We start from the raw sequence: 17,753 nt of genomic DNA, 5'->3' as shown, positions 1-17,753 counted from the left end.
AATACTCTATACTCTTGTCTCCATGACAAGTCTGGTTAAATACTCTTGTCTATCCATGCTTATGTTCTATACTCATGTCTCCATTACAAGCCTAAACACTCTTGTATACTTAAATACATTTGTCTATTAAATGCTTTTGTCTACTCTTTGGACTTCACAACTTTCCTCTCCAATGTCAAAAATTCATCTTTTTATACCTCTTCCAGATGGACAATAAATGTTACACAATGAACATACCAACTCGTTCTCATAAAATCTACAAATTTAAGTCAAAATTCTTACCTACCTTCATCGTCGTCCACCATAAAAAAAACACAGTTCGTCTTCTACTCGTTAACGACAAGAGCTTGTCCTTTTCAAACACCAAAATTCATTATTTTAAACGCTAAAATATCTTGCTTCCTTTTACCCAACAATCCTCCCCCCTTTGTCCACATTTAATACCAATTCACGTTACCCATGTAATTAATGCCAAGTCCTAGGTAGTCTGTCCTCGCCCAACACCTACGTTTTCTTGCAGCCTCAGCTAATGGGGGTATAAGCGTCATTAAACTCATTGTCAATGTGGTACATTAGGAAAGGTTTTGGAGATGTGGTAGAATCGAAAAATTCTATAGCCAATGTGGCACATTTAGTAAAATTCCCTTTTTTTTTGGTAGGAAAGAGGAGAGTCTCCTATAATTTATTAAAAAAGAAAAAAGAACCAAGTTATAATCAAACACGACGTGGATACGCAGATCCAGTCTCATCCGCTAGTAGCTCAGTATTACGCACATCCGGACAAACATCTAAAAACTTGAAACCTAATGGTAAAGAAAAGGCATAGTTGGCTAACCCATCCGCAAGACGGTTAGCTTCCCTATAGATATGAGTAATACGGACTAGCCAGTCTCTTGAAAGCAAGCCATAGCACAAACGTACTAGGAAGGAAAGTGGATGAGAATCACTCATCCTTGTCGTGAGAAAACTAACAACCAGCTCCGAATCCACCTCCAACTCCACTCACCGCACATTACACTCCCAAGCCGTACAAAGTCTGTAATAGACTCCCCACAACTCCGCTAACAACGCCGAACATATCCCGATGTTAAACGCAAAACCCCCACACCAGCCGCCATCTCTATCCCGCAATACCCCTCCTGTCGTCGCATAACCCGGGTTCCCTCTTGATGCACCATCAGTGTTTAAGTAAACCAACCCGCAGTCGGTTTATGCCACGAGATCAGTCTATCCTCTCTACGTACATCTGCTCCTACACTCTGTGATTTATTGTGTGCTTGGACCATTTCTTGTGCTTGTTCTTTTTAAAATTGTACCCTATCCCTGCACCCCAAAGACATTACCGCATCTCCACTTCCATCTCCACCACACCGCTACTACAAATAATGTCGCCCAGGGACTACCATAAGTAACGTTTTCTACCCCCAAATTCATATAAAGCCATTCCAGTATAGATACAGAAAAGAAAGTTGCTTGCCTTCGTCGAGGAACAAGCCTATTCCACACACCCGACATAGCAGGACAGTCACGAAGTATGTGTAATAAGGACTCCTCACCACTTTTGCAGACCTGACAAATCCCACTCTCACAGAGGTGTCGTCGTTGACGCTCCGCATTCGTCATCACTACCTGATGCATTCCCAGCTAGAGAAAGACTTTGATTCGTTCAGTAGCAACAACCCTCCATAACCGATCATAGAGCCGTGCCAAATTTTGTCTTGGCGTATCATCGCGCATAAGAAAGTGATACGTAGTACGAACAGAGAAACTTCACGTAGGATCCTCACCCAAAGAAATCCTATCATGCCCACCATTCACATTGTCCACCACCATAGCAGTCAGCTGCAAGCGAATATTCTCTGAAACATATGGATCAATACTACTCCATTGCCATCCAGTGCTTTTACTCCACATGTCACACACCCTCAAAGTATCGAAAGCCTGTGGAAGCAAGCTAGTAGCACACTCCCGAAGCGGAATATTCAATAACCATTTGTCATCCCAGAAACGAATACTCCTCCCGTCGCCCAGAACCCAACTCATTCCTGGACGTATCACCTCTGTAATACCTGAAACCACACTCCTCCAAGTGGAGGACCACATACACTTAGGAGTAATCCAAGAGAGGTCACGAACATCAGTCACCTTATATTTACTTTGTAACACTCTGGCCCACAAACTGGTATGAACAATCAACACTCTCCAACCCACTTCTGCCAAGAGAGCTTTGTTCATCAATCTAGAAGAACGAATTCCTAACCCTCCTTCCTGCTTCGGCCTACAGACCTTTCTCCAATCCAATAAGTGTTGTTTGCGCCTCTCAGGAGTCCCACCCCACAAGAAAGAACGTGAGGCTTTATCTAAATCATCCAAGAACGTGAGGCTTTGTATAATACATTACATATAAATGATCTTTTTATAAGCGAACTTTTATATATTTGGTGAGATTTCGAAGAACTCTATGATGATGACGCCAGCAACACGAAATGTAATTTTTATCGAATTAAAAGTTAGATTATATCACTTTGAGTTCTATGAATTGACTCATGAGATGTAATTCTTTCTCTCTTAGGTCATTATTGATCTAACATCGATTTTTTCGGGCACAAATGTCTATAAATATGTTTTAAGAAAAAAGACTATGTGAATTCCTCTTGGAAAAAAAATTTGATTATAACAAACCAACGTTAGAAAAATAATAATCGAAATATTTAAATATGACGGTGGACTTTCATTTTCCAGTATAAGTGAATTTTACGCAAAAATATTCTTATCTGGTAAGAAAATGTTTTTAATATAAAATGTAATGACTCTAGAGCCCACGAAAATGATGACGTGGAAGACACCATAATCATAAGCATAAAATAAATAAAAATTTGCATCCCACCACCGACACTTTGTATTAGGAGACTTGTCTTTATCATCTACCCGACATTAAGCCCATTTGCTTTACTAGTAAACAAAGCATCTCACATTTTTATAACGGACAAATTTATATTAAAAATTTGTTTATTTTGGAGAAACGGTGGATTTAAAAATAATAATTTAATGTCTTCCGACAAAATAAAGTAATATGTAAACGTCTAAACATTTTTCTTTATTTGTAGAAAAAAAGGAAAATTACATAAGATTTTTTTTTACCAGTTGGCCAGAAAGCTCAATCATAGTTGGCCAAAAAAGAAAAAAAAAATACCAAAATACCAAAATTAGTGTTAGCTGTAACGTAACATGCAGAAATTAACCAAACAACAAACATATAATTAAGATAATAACAAAAAATAATTGAAGTGATGAGGAGAGACTTAAGAAGAGAAACTAAAAACTAAAAAAAGAGAGAGAGAGAGAGAGAGAGCCACCACTACTCCCAAAACCAGATCTCACAGTTCATTATTATTGACTCTTAACTCACATTTCTTCACTTCCACACACTTCTTCCTCTCTTCTTCTTTTTTATTCTCAGATCTGAATCCTTTAGTGTTGGTTCATCTGAGCGAAGCATCATCATGTACGGACGAGATCCATGGGGAGGTCCATTGGAGATCAACACAGCAGATTCCGCCACCGACGATGATCGTAGCCGGAATTTAAACGATTTAGATCGCGCTGCTCTTTCTCGGCCGCTCGATGAGACGCAGCAGAGCTGGTTACTTGGTCCGACGGAGCAGAAGAAGAAGAAGTACGTCGATCTCGGTTGTATTATCGTTAGCCGCAAGATCTTCGTCTGGACTGTCGGTACTATTGTTGCCGCCGCGTTGCTCGCCGGATTTATCACCTTGATCGTTAAAACTGTGCCGCGGCATCATCATAAGAATCCTCCGCCGGATAATTACACTTTAGCTCTACACAAAGCTCTTAAGTTCTTCAATGCTCAGAAATGTAAGTCTGGATTCTCTTACTTTGATTTTGGATCATTTAGCCTAAGATCTGATCATATAGAGATAGATTTGTAGATCTAAGTCTGATTTTGACGGTTTTGTTTCTGTAGCTGGGAGATTGCCGAAGCACAACAACGTGTCATGGAGAGGTAACTCTGGGCTTCAAGATGGGAGAGGTGAGACGGGAAGCTTCTATAAAGATTTGGTGGGAGGTTACTATGATGCTGGTGATGCTATCAAGTTCAACTTTCCCATGGCTTATGCTATGACCATGTTGAGCTGGAGTGTTATTGAATATAGTGCTAAATACGAAGCCGCGGGCGAGCTCGTCCATGTTAAGGAGCTTATCAAATGGGGAACTGATTACTTTCTCAAGACTTTTAATAGTACTGCTGACTCCATTGACGATCTTGTGTCTCAGGTACTAGTTAGTTACTGACCTTTTTTAGGAGGATCTTTCGTTTTGAGTTGTTTGTTCACTCGTTACTTGTTTGTGGCAGGTCGGATCAGGGAATACTGATGATGGAAATACAGATCCTAATGATCATTACTGTTGGATGCGTCCTGAGGACATGGATTATAAAAGGCCTGTGACTACGTGCAACGGTGGCTGTTCGGATCTTGCTGCGGAGATGGCAGCTGCTCTGGCTTCAGCGTCCATTGTATTCAAGGACAACAAGGAGTATTCTAAAAAGCTTGTCCATGGTGCTAAGACTGTGTATCAGTTTGGAAGGACTCGGAGAGGAAGATACAGTGCAGGCACAGCGGAATCTGCCAAGTTCTATAATTCAAGCATGTATTGGGATGAGTTCATTTGGGGAGGTGCTTGGTTGTACTATGCTACAGGAAATGTAACCTATCTCAATCTAATCACCCAACCCACTATGGCCAAGCATGCTGGTGCCTTCTGGGGTGGACCTTACTATGGTGTATTTAGCTGGGACAATAAGCTTGCTGGTGCTCAGGTCAGTCCACAGAACAACCTGCTGTCTTTATGTTTCTTAGATATTCATGTCTTCTTGATCCGCTTAACCATATTATTCCTAACTTTTTGAATCTCTTTTGCTATGTAGTTACTGTTGAGTCGGTTGAGGTTGTTTCTAAGTCCTGGATATCCATATGAAGAAATTCTAAGGACCTTCCACAATCAGACTAGTATTGTTATGTGCTCATACTTGCCTTATTTCAACAAATTTAACAGAACCAAGGGTAAGTTACCTTTCCAGTCTTTATGTTTGCCTCTAATAGAAACTCTAACCGTTGGGCCTGTTCTTGTTATGGAAATATAACATCTGTTCTTGTTATGGAAATATAACATGTAAATATTGGTATGTGCAGGAGGGTTGCTAGAGTTGAATCATGGAGACCCACAGCCGTTGCAGTATTCTGCAAATGCAGCTTTCTTAGCGACACTTTACAGTGATTATCTTGATGCTGCTGATACTCCTGGATGGTACTGTGGACCTAATTTCTATTCGACTAATGTGCTACGTGACTTTGCGAGATCACAGGTAATGCATCTTTGCCTTAAATCTTTACACAAATGGTAATCTCAGATACAGTAATGGATAATATCCAAAAATGAAACTTTAGTTTTCTCCAAGAGTATACAAAAATCTTGTTAAATTTCATTTTAGATTTTATCCCCTAAAGAAATTGGACTTAACTTGGCTTCGCTGTGTTTTGGCAGATTGATTACATACTCGGTAAAAACCCTCGGAAGATGAGTTATGTCGTTGGTTTTGGCACAAAATACCCAAAACATGTGCATCACAGAGGAGCATCGATTCCAAAGAACAAAGTCAAATATAATTGCAAAGGAGGATGGAAATGGAGAGACAGTAAGAAACCAAACCCAAACACGATTGAAGGAGCCATGGTTGCTGGTCCTGACAAGCGCGACGGGTTCCGCGATGTCCGTATGAACTACAACTACACTGAACCGACTCTTGCAGGCAATGCTGGTCTGGTCGCAGCTCTCGTGGCATTGTCGGGTGAAGAAGAAGCCACTGGTAAGATAGACAAAAACACTATTTTCTCAGCTGTTCCTCCGTTGTTTCCTACTCCACCGCCTCCACCAGCACCATGGAAACCTTGAGAAAGATAGACTTGTGAATCTGTCGCTGCTGCCAAAACAAATGAATGAGGTAAGGGTTTGGGTGTGAGACCAGAAGAGTAGAAGCTAAACACAAGTCAGCCGTAACCAAACTACTAAGGATTTCATTTGGCTTTACTAGATACAAACCCTGGGTGGGTCAGCTTACCACGAGCATTGTCTCTCTTTCTTCTTTTTTTGGGTTGCTCTTTTGTTCTTGTGAGATATAATATATATCTATGCGTTTTACTCTGTATATGTTTGATACCAAACTTGTATTCTTTGAAAAAACAATTGAATGAACTGTCTTAAACTTTTAACTATGTTTCATGGTGTAAAATCAACTTATTACGAGTAATACAAACAAGCTTATATCGTTGGATATCTACTTTTGGTGCTTCTGTTTGTAGACAAAAGAAAGTTTGTCCAAGTTTCATCATTATAGAACTCAATAACATACGCAGCCTATAGAAAAAAGGACAAGTGACTGTGATTTTCAATCGTAAAACAGTTACAAATATTGGGTTCAATGGTGTTATGATTATGCCCTAGTTATGATACTTACGCTGATGGTTGGTTTTATGCTTTATCATGATGTTCTACCATACATTTATTCGTTTGTTATGTATAGAAAAGGAGACGCAGAGAATAATGGTACACTTAACAAAAGGAATCACATATGGTATTCTATATACAGGATGGAATTTTATTTACAGGGACCATGGAGGAGCCCAACTTAAACTGTAACTTATCACATCACACAGGCGAGATGTGTTCAAAAGGCTTTTTCGTCAATCAGACAAGCTTCGATATTACATGGCATGACGCCCAGAAGGCCTTTGATGCAACCCTGAGGATAACCGGGTTTTGGTAGATCCTGTCAGTGAAGCGAAAACAAAAAAAAATGCATACTTTGGTGAGAAGGGTAAGCAATGGGACTCGGAGAAGCAAGCGTAACATTGATTTTGCAATGTAGAAGCAAGCCAATGATAAAGGGCATATTCATAAGATTTTATACCCTATAACAGTTGCGCTCCACGATGCTACATTGTAAGCGACCTTACTTCCATCCCAGGCTTTCCGAAGCTTCCCCTTTCTCTTCTTCACTGAGAACATTCTGCTAAGTGCTACATTACAAATCAAACATTAATACTCTACTATGCCACCGCTGATCAACTTCACACGTAATCAACCTCAAAGAAAAGAAATTGGCGACTTAATGGTCTTTGTTTGTGTAAACGGGATAACAAGCTTCCAAGTTGAGAGTTAAACTTCTTACTAAGGATGAATTCCAATGCATCCCCTACTCTCATATGCCCTTTCAAGACCCCAAAACAATCAATGCCCTTTACTGATACCTATATACTTTCTGCTTTTTCTCTAAAGATCTAACTGTCTTCCTAACAGAGTGTAAGCGACACTAACAGCATTTTGAAGGTTGACTGACTACGAATGGAAAGCCTAGGATACCTTTCTGAAGCTGCTCAGGAGTCAAATCCTGCATAATGATGCCAAATCGAATAAACTCAGGCTGATATAAAAACGAGAGCAAAATAAAAAGCAAGCTTGAGTACCTTTTTCTGCTTAAGTGATGATAAATAAGTAGCCATGAAACAAGCAATGCCCTCTGCTATATCCTCTTCCCTAACAAGGACATAATCTTCTTCACTCTGAGCCATGCTTTCATCATCCCAAAGATCATCTTCACTAACTACATCCCATGAGCTACTACAATCTTCTAAAAACAAACAGAAATCACAATTATATATACAACCCAAATGAGCAAAATCATAGGATTTTGGGTAAAAAAAAAAAATGAAGTATTCAGTTCCTCACCAGCAACCTGAGCTGACTCAATCTTGTCAATGAAGTCATGGCATTCAACTCTGGATTTGATGAGATCATATAACTGAAACAAGGAAGACAAAGAAGGTCATTACAAACTCATATAAGTCTCTTTCACCAGCTTCCAATCGTTATAAAAATTTAGAGATACATACTTCATCAGCTTCACGATCATCTCGATCGGAAGAAGAAGCTTCTCCCCTGCTCGATTCTTTCTCGCCGGTGTTTTTATCTTCTTCGTCGTCTTCTTCAGAACTGAGTTCGGCTAAGTTTAAGAGCTCGAGGGCTCTTTGGCAATCATCGAGCAAAGCTTGCAAAGTCTTCCGCTTGACACGAATGTTATCCTTGTCGATGCGTTTCCCTTTGCTCTCGCAATCGATGTCCATAGCTGCCTCCTACTAGGGTTTGTCTCACCCCTCCACCCCAGCCTCTTCAGCGAGGTTGCAATCGAAGCTCTTGCGGCATAGAAACAGCCAAAATCAACGAAGATCTGCTGCAATCGCAATCGAAGATGAGTAGAAAGACGACGACCCGACCCGACTGATCGTTTTTGCTTCTTTTTTTTTTTTTTGTCTTGCAATTAATTCGTTTTTGGGTTTTGGTTTATTAAAATTACATTTCATTTAAACCGAACCGAATCAAACCAAACCGAACTGAACCAACCGACAGACCCAAACCAAACCCAATCCTACACTCCAACCTTTCGATTATGTTTTTTCACAACCCAAATAATTTGGTTTGGTTCCTTTTAAAACCGAACCGAACCATTAACCTAATGTGTTTCTTAAATTAATTAATAATATTATTAAAATTATAAACATGTGATCATATCTATTACCACTTGCATTTTATTTCTTTTTACATTATTTTAACTTTTCTAATAAAGTTGACTAAATATAAATAAAAATTTAATTATATTTAATATTATGTATTATTTTTAATTTTCTATCTTTCTAATTTATTTGATTAATTAACTATTATAAAACCATAATCAAATTTATTTTGTTACATTAATTGATTCTTAAACCGAATTAAAACTGAACCAAACTAAAACCAAACCAAACCAAACCAAACCAAACATAAACCGACCGGAACACAAACCAAACCAAACTAACTTCGGTTGAGTTTGGTTAGAGTTTTAACAAAAGCGAACAAACCGAACCGAACCGAACCCGAACTTAAACCAAAATGCCCACCCCAACTTTAAAAAAGTTGCTAGTAGTTTCTTCGACGAAATTGCTAAATGCTAGTATTAAAAAAAAACTCTTTTGCTAAAGTGCATTACTCTTTTGTCAACGCTTCGAGACGGATTGTACTGAATTAGTCACAATGGTACATATCTGGCCAATGTTTTCCCACTTACTGGATGATTTCAACCTACTTATGGAGTCGTTTCCACTTTTCTCCTTTTCGGATTCCACGTGTGTCAAACTCACATGCGGATTGCCTAGCCCGTGCTTCGCGTTCTTTTATTTCTGAAATCTCTTTTGTAAACATTTTTCCTCCAGTTTGGACTACCAACCGTGAGATTTTCTTTTAATTTAATGTTTGGTTGACAAAAAAAAAACTCACAAAATTATACCTTAAAGCATGTATTGAACTCCTAAAGACTGTATACTTATATTGTATAAATCATTTTAGCCATATACCATAATTAAGAAGCTTATAAGGAAGAATTAAGAAAGAAAGAACACTTATGTTTCTTGTACATACCGAATAACTTTCAACTTTGATCTTATTGTAAGTTTGGTTTGTAGAGACCTCTACAAAAGGTTTAGAGGTTTGTAGATAATATTTAGGATATTTTCAAGGACCACTCTATGAAATAGTCTTAAGAATCTGTCATCCAATCCATTTGCTCATTATGGATATATACGTATGATTGTGATCATAGGTTTTCAAATCTAACTTGCTTTGTTATTTGAATTTTTCTTACCATCCGTTTTGGGTTCATTATGATATGAGTAAGGGTTGGATCCTTGTTTTGTATTCATCCACCAAGTTTGGATAACAAGAGCATTTCTCTTTAAAAAAAAATTCTTTTTCTTGATGTTTACCTAGCCATTCGCTAGAGGCAATTTAAAAGAGCTTCGGCCTGATACGAAAGCAAAAACGTGACAATAGCAAGGTCCAACACAACCTAAGTACCTTAAGTTTAGACTGTTTAGTAGTAAGGATGAAGATTAGCTTTCATTATTGACTTATTAGTGAGGATCAAAACATAGTTTTTCTTTTTCTCGCTTTTTTACATTGCACTTGTTCTCGTAAGTTATGAACTATGTTCCGTTCATCCTCTGGCTAAGATATCCGAACTAAAACTAATTAAATTGTTAACAAAAATAACAAAAACTAATTAAATTATATTTAGTAGTTGATAGAGTCAAATTTAAAAAGAAAAAGAAGACCCAAAAAGAAAAGGCCGTTGTCGAATGTTTGTTCACGTTTCTTCTTCTCCCTTTCTTGCAAGTTTCAGTCCCAAACCCCAATGTAGAAAGCTAAAATAGATATAAAGAGAAAGGGCACTGAAAAGACAAGTGGGTATTGAATGTGTTTATATATATAGATATGTGTGTTTTTGCAGACATTGCAGATGTATAGTCTTCAAACTTCTGGATATATGAGTGTGACCAGGGACATGAGTCCAAACCATCAAGACACTTTGAGACAAATCCAAACTGTGTCCAATCAATGCTTCTTACGTAGATATGCATAGTTAATGCTTCTTTATTTTTTTTACCCAAAAACACCAAACAAGTTTTGCTCTCTCATACTTTTTAACATTAAGACATTTTATTATTATTATCCTTTTTGGTTAAATCTATAGCATTTCTTTTTTATGAATTACCTATATAAAACATCAATGGAAACTAACCTGTAATATGACAAAGCATTTGTACATTTTTTACTTTTTTTTTTGTATTTAACTGTTATGAAACTTAAAAATAAATGGTCAATGCCGCCAAAATTGTAAGGTCGATGGTGTGGAGGATAAAGTAAAAGCCCGCTTCTTTGAAATGCAGCCAAAATTGTAAAGTTTTTCTTAAAATTAGCTAAAATCCTGATAAAAACCATTAATATACACCTACTAGCCACACTTTTGAAGATTCACAATCAATAAACAAAGCATAACAAATCCAATAACAAAGAGTATAAAAAATGGAACACAATCATTAGAGACAACTATTCTTAAATATCTCTAGAATGCGATGGAAGACAGTAGGTAGCAGCACATATTCTATATGAGTCATACAGTCAAATCAAATTAATATTGAACTTGCCGCATAGAAGAAAGCTAAGGCAAAGATTACACCGTGGAAAAAAAGATTAAGCATGAGATTTGTCAATTCTGATGATACAAAACCAAAAAAAAAAAGCAAACGATGGTTCTTCATGATCAAAAGCCAAAAAAGATAAAACCCTAGTTTCTTGATTCATCCTAATTACCAAAAAAAGAAGGTTCGAGTTGTGTAAGAGAAGGATTGGTTTAGAAGGGCGGTGGAGCCCTGGCGGTAGGGGCCCAAATAACATCAGAGCCACCCATGTGGCAACTGTACATTGAAACCCCACACGACTCTCCTCCACTTCCCGCCATCTGTCCTGACTCTTCACCGCCACCAGAGACCGCCGGAGATTGGCCCTCTCTTTCCCCTGTCCCCGCCAAGTGTTTCTGCTCTTCATCCGCTGGTAAACGGTGGTAAGAAGGGTTGTTGAAGCTTGCTGCGATGACGTAGACTGTTCCCGCGGAGATAAGCGGACCGGCGACGAACCCTCCTATGATCTGTCCTTGAGGTCCGGCGAGAGAGACGGTGAAGAAGTTAGAGACCGGTGGAGACAAGGAAGTACGAGGAGGAGGAGGGAGGAAGGTTGCGGAGACGGAGAGGAGATCGAACTTGCCGTGGAACGTTATGGTCGAGCCAGGAGCTGCGGGAGAAGGCTGACGTAGAGTGACGTTAGCAACGGAGCCAGAGCCACTGAGAACGCAGACTCCTATGGATTTACGCCGGCAGAAACGGTTGATGGCTTCGACGACGTCGTTTCCGGAAGGGACTTCGAGGATGTAAGGGCTCATAGGAGGGTCGGTGTCATGCGTGACGAAGACAGGTGGTTTGGGTTTATTTTTGGAACCTGGTGGTCTACCACGTGGACGTCGGACGACTTCGATGGAGGAATCATCGACGGTGGGTGTTGCGGCGGTGGAGGAGAGGTGGTGGAAGTGAGAGTTCAGAGAGTGTTGTTGTTGTTGTTGTTGTTGAGGAAGCTTTGAGAACATTTCGTTACTCTTTTGGTCTCTGTATTCACCTTTCATTTTTTTTTTCTTTTTTTTTGGGGATTTGTTTATTAGAGATTTGGCTTTGGATTTTTGTGTAAATGATATTAAAACAAAAAAAAAGGAGGAAGAAGAAGAAGATGAGGAGGTTTGTTGTATAAAGAAGAAGATGGAGATCCTTTGGGAAATGGTAGGGTGTGATTATAAAATAATGGAAAAGTATTGTTTTTTTTTTTTAATGATTAATAAAGGAGAAATGAGAGGATAGGGAAGAAGGGGAAGATGAGCTTTGAAAGCAAGAAAAGAGAAAGAAGAGAGAGCGGCGCCGCTAGTTGGGAATTGCAAGTAAAGATTTCCAAATATTTATATGTCCGATTCTGTCTAATTTGTGTTTTGGTGTGGTGTGGTGTGGGTTCACACACCCTTTTTTTTTTTTTGACCTTTTAGAAACAATATATATATATATATATATATGTATATAGATCTTTTCGGAGGTTGATATAATCAACTATTTTTACACCAAAACTAAAGCAAATGTAAATTATTTTAAGAATATGTCAAAAAAAGAGAGTCTATGATCAGATTTTTACTATTACAAATAATATAAAAAAACAATTACGAGACTTTAGTATCAACAGTAAGCAAAAAAAAAATGGTTGTAAGTCAACAAAAAAATAAGACTTTTTCTCTATAGTCATTTGGATATATATGTGTAGTTTTTATATATTCTACAGAAAAATGATTTAGTTTATAAATAGGGATAGAAAAAGATGGGGGACAAGTGGGGACGAGAGATGAGAGGAACATCCCCTATATCCCAAATCTGGAGTGTGCTGAGAACCAATTCGGGTCTTCATCACATCTCTCTTTTCTAATATCCTCATTTCTACTCTTCTTCTCCTTCATGATTCATTATTAATTTTTTTACATGTTACTGTTCTTTTTTCACTAGAAAACTTTAGAATTCGTCTACCAACTGTCGTTGACGCTATTTTTTTTTTTTTTTTTGAACTTTGGAAAATATTATATGAAAAGCCTTTGTCAAAGCCATCTCTAAATTTGAAACATAATCATGTTTGGTGGCTAAGGTTTGTCATTGCACCTTTAAGATTTAAATTGAATGCGAAATTTCCAATTTCAATGGCTTATTGTAAATGTTAAGAAGGGATGGTGCAATCGCAGTAAATAAAATTGGTCACCAGTCACCAGTAAGAAATATTGTGTGATCGTCCCACTCTACTCCAATTTCATGATTGCTTTAAAATGTGTTTTCAAAAGTTTGAAAAAAGTGTCTTACAAATGTCTTACAAATGTCTTACAATATTATTTCGATTATTCAAGTGTTAGGAGCTTTAGCCAATTTGTGATGGTTATTATTGAGGATTAATGTTTGTATCTTAGGTATTACCTAATCAAAACCAATGCACATTTTCACCATTACTAATTAAACGAAAGAAGAACTTAATTAGGCATTTCACCATTGTGTGCAAGGGTAGAAAAGTAGAAACAATATTTTGATGCCAAGAATAGAACAAGACCGCCACTAATAAAAATAGTGGCACAAAGGCAACAGTTGGTCACAAATGGCAATTTACTTGTCAATGGCCACGAGTTATTCAGTCTTTATGCTTTGAGAATTTATCGTAAGAAAAATCATTTGTGGTTGATTTCGATTGTTAATTCTTTCGGGTTGATTGATATATTTTCTTATGGTAATAATTACTTCTCTGTTTCATATAAATTGATGTTTTAGAGAATATTTCTTGTTTATAAAAGATTGATTTTCTAAATTAAAAACTAAAATAATCTTTTTACTTTATATTTTATTCCAAATAGTATAATATTTAGTGGGTTATGATTTCTCTTTCTACCATAAAATAATTATAAATTAGTTTAAAAATAAAAAGTTTAATTTTTTCTTAATATATATGTGTGAAACTATTTAGTTTTCTTAATGCGTGAGACAGATGGAGTATGAAGTTTATTTGATATCACGAAGCCTAATGATGAATACCGTCAACGTGAGCTGTCCGATAATGAACTAACTTTAAAAATTCGTTCCAAACTAATCAAAAGTGTGTCATCCAGTTATTCTCGTGTTAATACGTTAATCATGTACTGAATATAAAATTTATATTTTATGTATACTTTTCTCCTCTGATAAAAAAATGTTATATATATATGTATACTTTTTTTTTAAACTCATATATAAATCTTACTTGTTATTTTTTTCATGTATTCATTTCTCCATCATTTCGTGTATAAAATAGCTATATAGGATGGCTGATTAAATTTTTGCAAATTAAGAAAAGCAAATATGGAGGACAAGAGAGAAGAAGAAGTTATGCACATAGCCATGTTTCCATGGCTAGCTATGGGTCATCTTCTTCCTTTTCTTAGTCTCTCCAAGTTGCTAGCTCAAAAGGGTCACAAGATCTCCTTCATATCAACACCAAGAAACCTCGAAAGACTTCCCAAACTACCATCAAACCTCTCCTCCTCCATCACCTTCGTCTCTTTCCCTCTCCCTCTCATCTCCGGCTTGTCTCCAACCTCAGAATCTTCCATGGACGTACCTTACATCAAGCAACAGTCTCTCAAAGCCGCCTTTGACCTTCTCCAGGCACCTTTGAAAGAGTTTCTCGGACGGTCTTCTCCGGACTGGATCATATTCGACTACGCTTCTCATTGGCTCCCTTCTATTGCGGCTGAGCTTGGTATCTCTAAGGCCTTCTTTAGTCTCTTTAACGCTGCAACTCTCTGTTTCTTAGGACCGTCTTCGTCTTTGATTGATGAGTTAAGAACTACGCCGGAAGATTTCACGGTGGTGCCCCCGTGGGTTCCGTTTAAGTCAAACGTCGCGTTTCGTTATCATGAAGTCACAAGATACGTTGAGAAGACGGATGAAGATGTAACCGGGGTTTCTGATTCTGTCCGGTTCGGTTACTCTATCGGCGAGAGCGATGCGGTTTTTGTCCGTAGCTGTCCGGAATTTGAACCGGAATGGTTTGGCTTACTAAAAGATCTGTACCAAAAACCGGTTTTTCCAACCGGATTTCTTCCTCCGGTTATTGAAGACGGCGACGACGATGATACAACATGGGTTTGTATTAAAGAGTGGCTCGACAAGCAGCGAGTTAACTCTGTGGTTTACGTGTCACTCGGCACCGAAGCGAGTCTCCGTCGTGAGGAAGTCACCGAGCTAGCTCTTGGGCTGGAGAAATCAGAGACACCTTTCTTTTGGGTTCTAAGGAACGAGCCACATATTCCAGACGGGTTCGAGAAAACAGTCAAGGGACGCGGCATGGTTCATGTTGGATGGGTTCCACAAGTGAAAATACTGAGGCACGAGTCAGTGGGAGGGTTCTTGACACACTGTGGCTGGAACTCAGTGGTGGAAGGGTTAGGGTTTGGTAAAGCTCCGATCTTTTTGCCGGTCCTGAATGAGCAAGGGCTTAACACGAGACTGTTGCATGGGAAGGGGATTGGTGTTGAGGTTTTGAGAGATGAGAGAGATGGGTCGTTTGATTCTTGCTCGGTGGCTGACTCGGTTAGATTGGTGATGATGGATGAAGAAGGTGAGTCAATAAGGGATACAGCTAAGCTGATGAAAGGTTTGTTTGGGAACATGGATGAGAATATTCGCCACGTTGACGAAATTGTCAGTTTTATGACAAGTAAAGGATCATCATCTAGTTGTTGATATGATTACGGCTGCCGTGGGAGCATCCAATCATGATATTTGGAAGAAAATAAAAAAGACACAAAAATAAATTTAAAATATTCGTCTAATCCAAGAAACTTCTGTCTTCGAAGTTGTCTAAAAAAATAAGAGTGTAAATGGTAACAACATATTTGATTGTATGACAGTTTTATTGTACCTTATTATTAACTTTAGTAGATAGTATATGCTCGTGAAAAGTATTAGCAAAACAAATACGATTTAAAATAAATAAGTGATATAAAATAATATTTGATTAGTAAAAAAATTACTAGTAGTATTGTTAATAAGAAAATGTTTTGGTTGTAGTAAGAAAAATTTTAAACATATTATTTTACTTTTAACAATATATTATATATATATATCTATCTATTTTTATATAACATTTAGAAAAAACGATAAAGATGTGGAACAATAATTTTTTTACAATTGAAGTATAATTCAAGAAACATGTATAATTTTTTAAAAATAAAGTAAATTGGATAATAAATTTACAAAATAATATTCTAAAAATAATATTTTGTTATTGTAAATAAAATTTTAATATAATTGATTTTATAAAAAAGTGAGAGAAACACATTTCTGATTAAAAAAAAACATTAGCATGCAATACATATATATACTTACAAAACCGCATAAAAAAATTACAAACACATGAATTATGAGAGTTAGTACTGATGCATACATTTTTCAGTTTCTTTTTGAAAAATTAAACCGCACATTGAACTATTATTTTTTACTAACAAAAGAAAAACGCACTGCATCTTTAAAAAGTTATGTTGATTGCTGAACTTAAAAGAGATCCATAAGAAACCGTCTTGTCATTTACAATTACGCCACTCCCATTCCCTACCTAAGTAATCCACATTAACATATTATGCCACTCGATTTTTTTTTTCACTGAAAATTTTCAATATATAATACAAGGTGAAATACAGGGGTGGAATGCGTTTTTGAAATCCTAAAGTCGGCGGAAAACAGAAATATCCCCGAAAGCTTAAGCCCAATACTCGCGAAACATAGATTACAACACAAGAGCCAAAAGAGAAACTCTCAAAATCATCAAAGAAGTCGGGAGAGAACATACGTTGCGGGACTACATCCTCAAAAGTCGATGTCGAAAAGATCTACAAACCCCAAAGGAAGAGATCCAAGGATAGAGGCCACCACGAAGATTTAACCCAACTGAGAACGAATACCTCAAACAAATAAGCATGGAACGCAAATCTAATTCCTAACCACCTAATCTTAAACCGTGAATCTAAATCTAGGACTTTGCATCCCCACAAGAGGTCACTGCCCACAAGAGGTTAGCCTTACAAGAACAGAAAAGGAACAGACCACGGCAAAAGACCTATTTATTTTTCTAATCTATGGCGGTGGAAGGAAACTTAGTTTTAAAGATTCAACGAACTGAAAAGAGGTAAAACGTAAGCTATCCTAAGCTAGACAAACAACCTGGCCGTAACTTCTTCAAGATCAAGAGCTAAACTATGACCCAAACAAACCAAAAGGCTAACGACAAGAGAGAATCACGGTCGCTTACACCATGGCCGGGGAAGACAACCAGTCGGGAGAAGAGGCACATAAACGACGATCCTCCGAAGATCGACACCATCCCAACAAAATGATACTGCACTGAATCTCATCTGGGACATCCCAAAAAACGAACGGCAAACCTTTGACAAAGGTCAGATCCACCGTCTACGAGACACGCCGGAACTGGATCTGCCTCACCATCACCGTCAAGAAGCCTTAGTCACCACCGAACCACTTCGCACACCGAGATCTCTAAGGCTTATAGTAAAACAAAGAAAAAACAGGAACAGATCTAGAAGCCCTCTCACAGCGCCGTGGTGGCCACCGGAGAGGCAACACGGGGAGTTACAGATGACGGCTTGACCTAATCGTTTTAGGGAGAAAAGAATGAGGAGAGAGAAAACCAAGCGG

General features: G+C 37.8%; 4 protein-coding genes across 7 annotated transcripts in view; 2 read left to right on the top strand and 2 right to left on the bottom strand.

Moving 5' to 3' along the window:
* LOC104760956 (endoglucanase 25) lies at positions 3,292-6,293 on the top strand. The gene is made up of 6 exons (XM_010483961.1): positions 3,292-3,876; positions 3,986-4,296; positions 4,376-4,840; positions 4,949-5,084; positions 5,214-5,386; positions 5,566-6,293. Exons 1-6 carry the CDS (start codon positions 3,504-3,506, stop codon positions 5,971-5,973), a joined length of 1,866 nt encoding a protein of 621 aa, XP_010482263.1. The 5' UTR covers positions 3,292-3,503; the 3' UTR covers positions 5,974-6,293.
* On the bottom strand, positions 6,607-8,376 carry LOC104760955. 3 transcript variants are annotated; one of them, XM_010483959.2, is made up of 6 exons: positions 7,971-8,376; positions 7,807-7,879; positions 7,545-7,708; positions 7,441-7,468; positions 6,989-7,097; positions 6,607-6,847 (listed from the first exon to the last, which is right to left on the bottom strand). In XM_010483959.2, exons 1-6 carry the CDS (start codon positions 8,199-8,201, stop codon positions 6,766-6,768), a joined length of 687 nt encoding a protein of 228 aa, XP_010482261.1. In that variant the 5' UTR covers positions 8,202-8,376; the 3' UTR covers positions 6,607-6,765. The 3 variants fall into 3 exon arrangements, with proteins under 3 accessions (XP_010482261.1, XP_010482262.1, XP_019095460.1); XM_010483960.2 differs by having other exon boundaries at positions 7,545-7,705; XM_019239915.1 differs by lacking the exon at positions 6,607-6,847 and having other exon boundaries at positions 6,994-7,087.
* Positions 11,056-12,425, bottom strand: LOC104760954 (AT-hook motif nuclear-localized protein 17-like). The gene has a single exon (XM_010483958.2). It carries the CDS (start codon positions 12,119-12,121, stop codon positions 11,300-11,302), a length of 822 nt encoding a protein of 273 aa, XP_010482260.1. The 5' UTR covers positions 12,122-12,425; the 3' UTR covers positions 11,056-11,299.
* LOC104760953 (UDP-glycosyltransferase 91C1-like) overlaps positions 14,290-17,753 on the top strand; it is a 4,997-nt gene continuing 1,533 nt past the window's right edge. Inside the window, exon 1 of one of the 2 annotated variants that reach the window (XM_010483956.2) lies at positions 14,290-15,389. In XM_010483956.2, coding sequence (XP_010482258.1) covers positions 14,400-15,389 — 990 coding nt within the window. In that variant the 5' untranslated portion in view covers positions 14,290-14,399. Of the gene's footprint in view, positions 15,983-17,753 lie in introns of those variants that run through there. The other variant, XM_010483955.2, reaches the window with a different exon arrangement.

Source organism: Camelina sativa, chromosome 18 (assembly GCF_000633955.1).
Source record: "Camelina sativa cultivar DH55 chromosome 18, Cs, whole genome shotgun sequence".
NCBI classification, from domain to species: Eukaryota; Viridiplantae; Streptophyta; class Magnoliopsida; order Brassicales; family Brassicaceae; genus Camelina; species Camelina sativa.
Note: the sequence above shows the minus strand (reverse complement) of the source record. Positions and strands in the feature narration are given on the sequence as shown.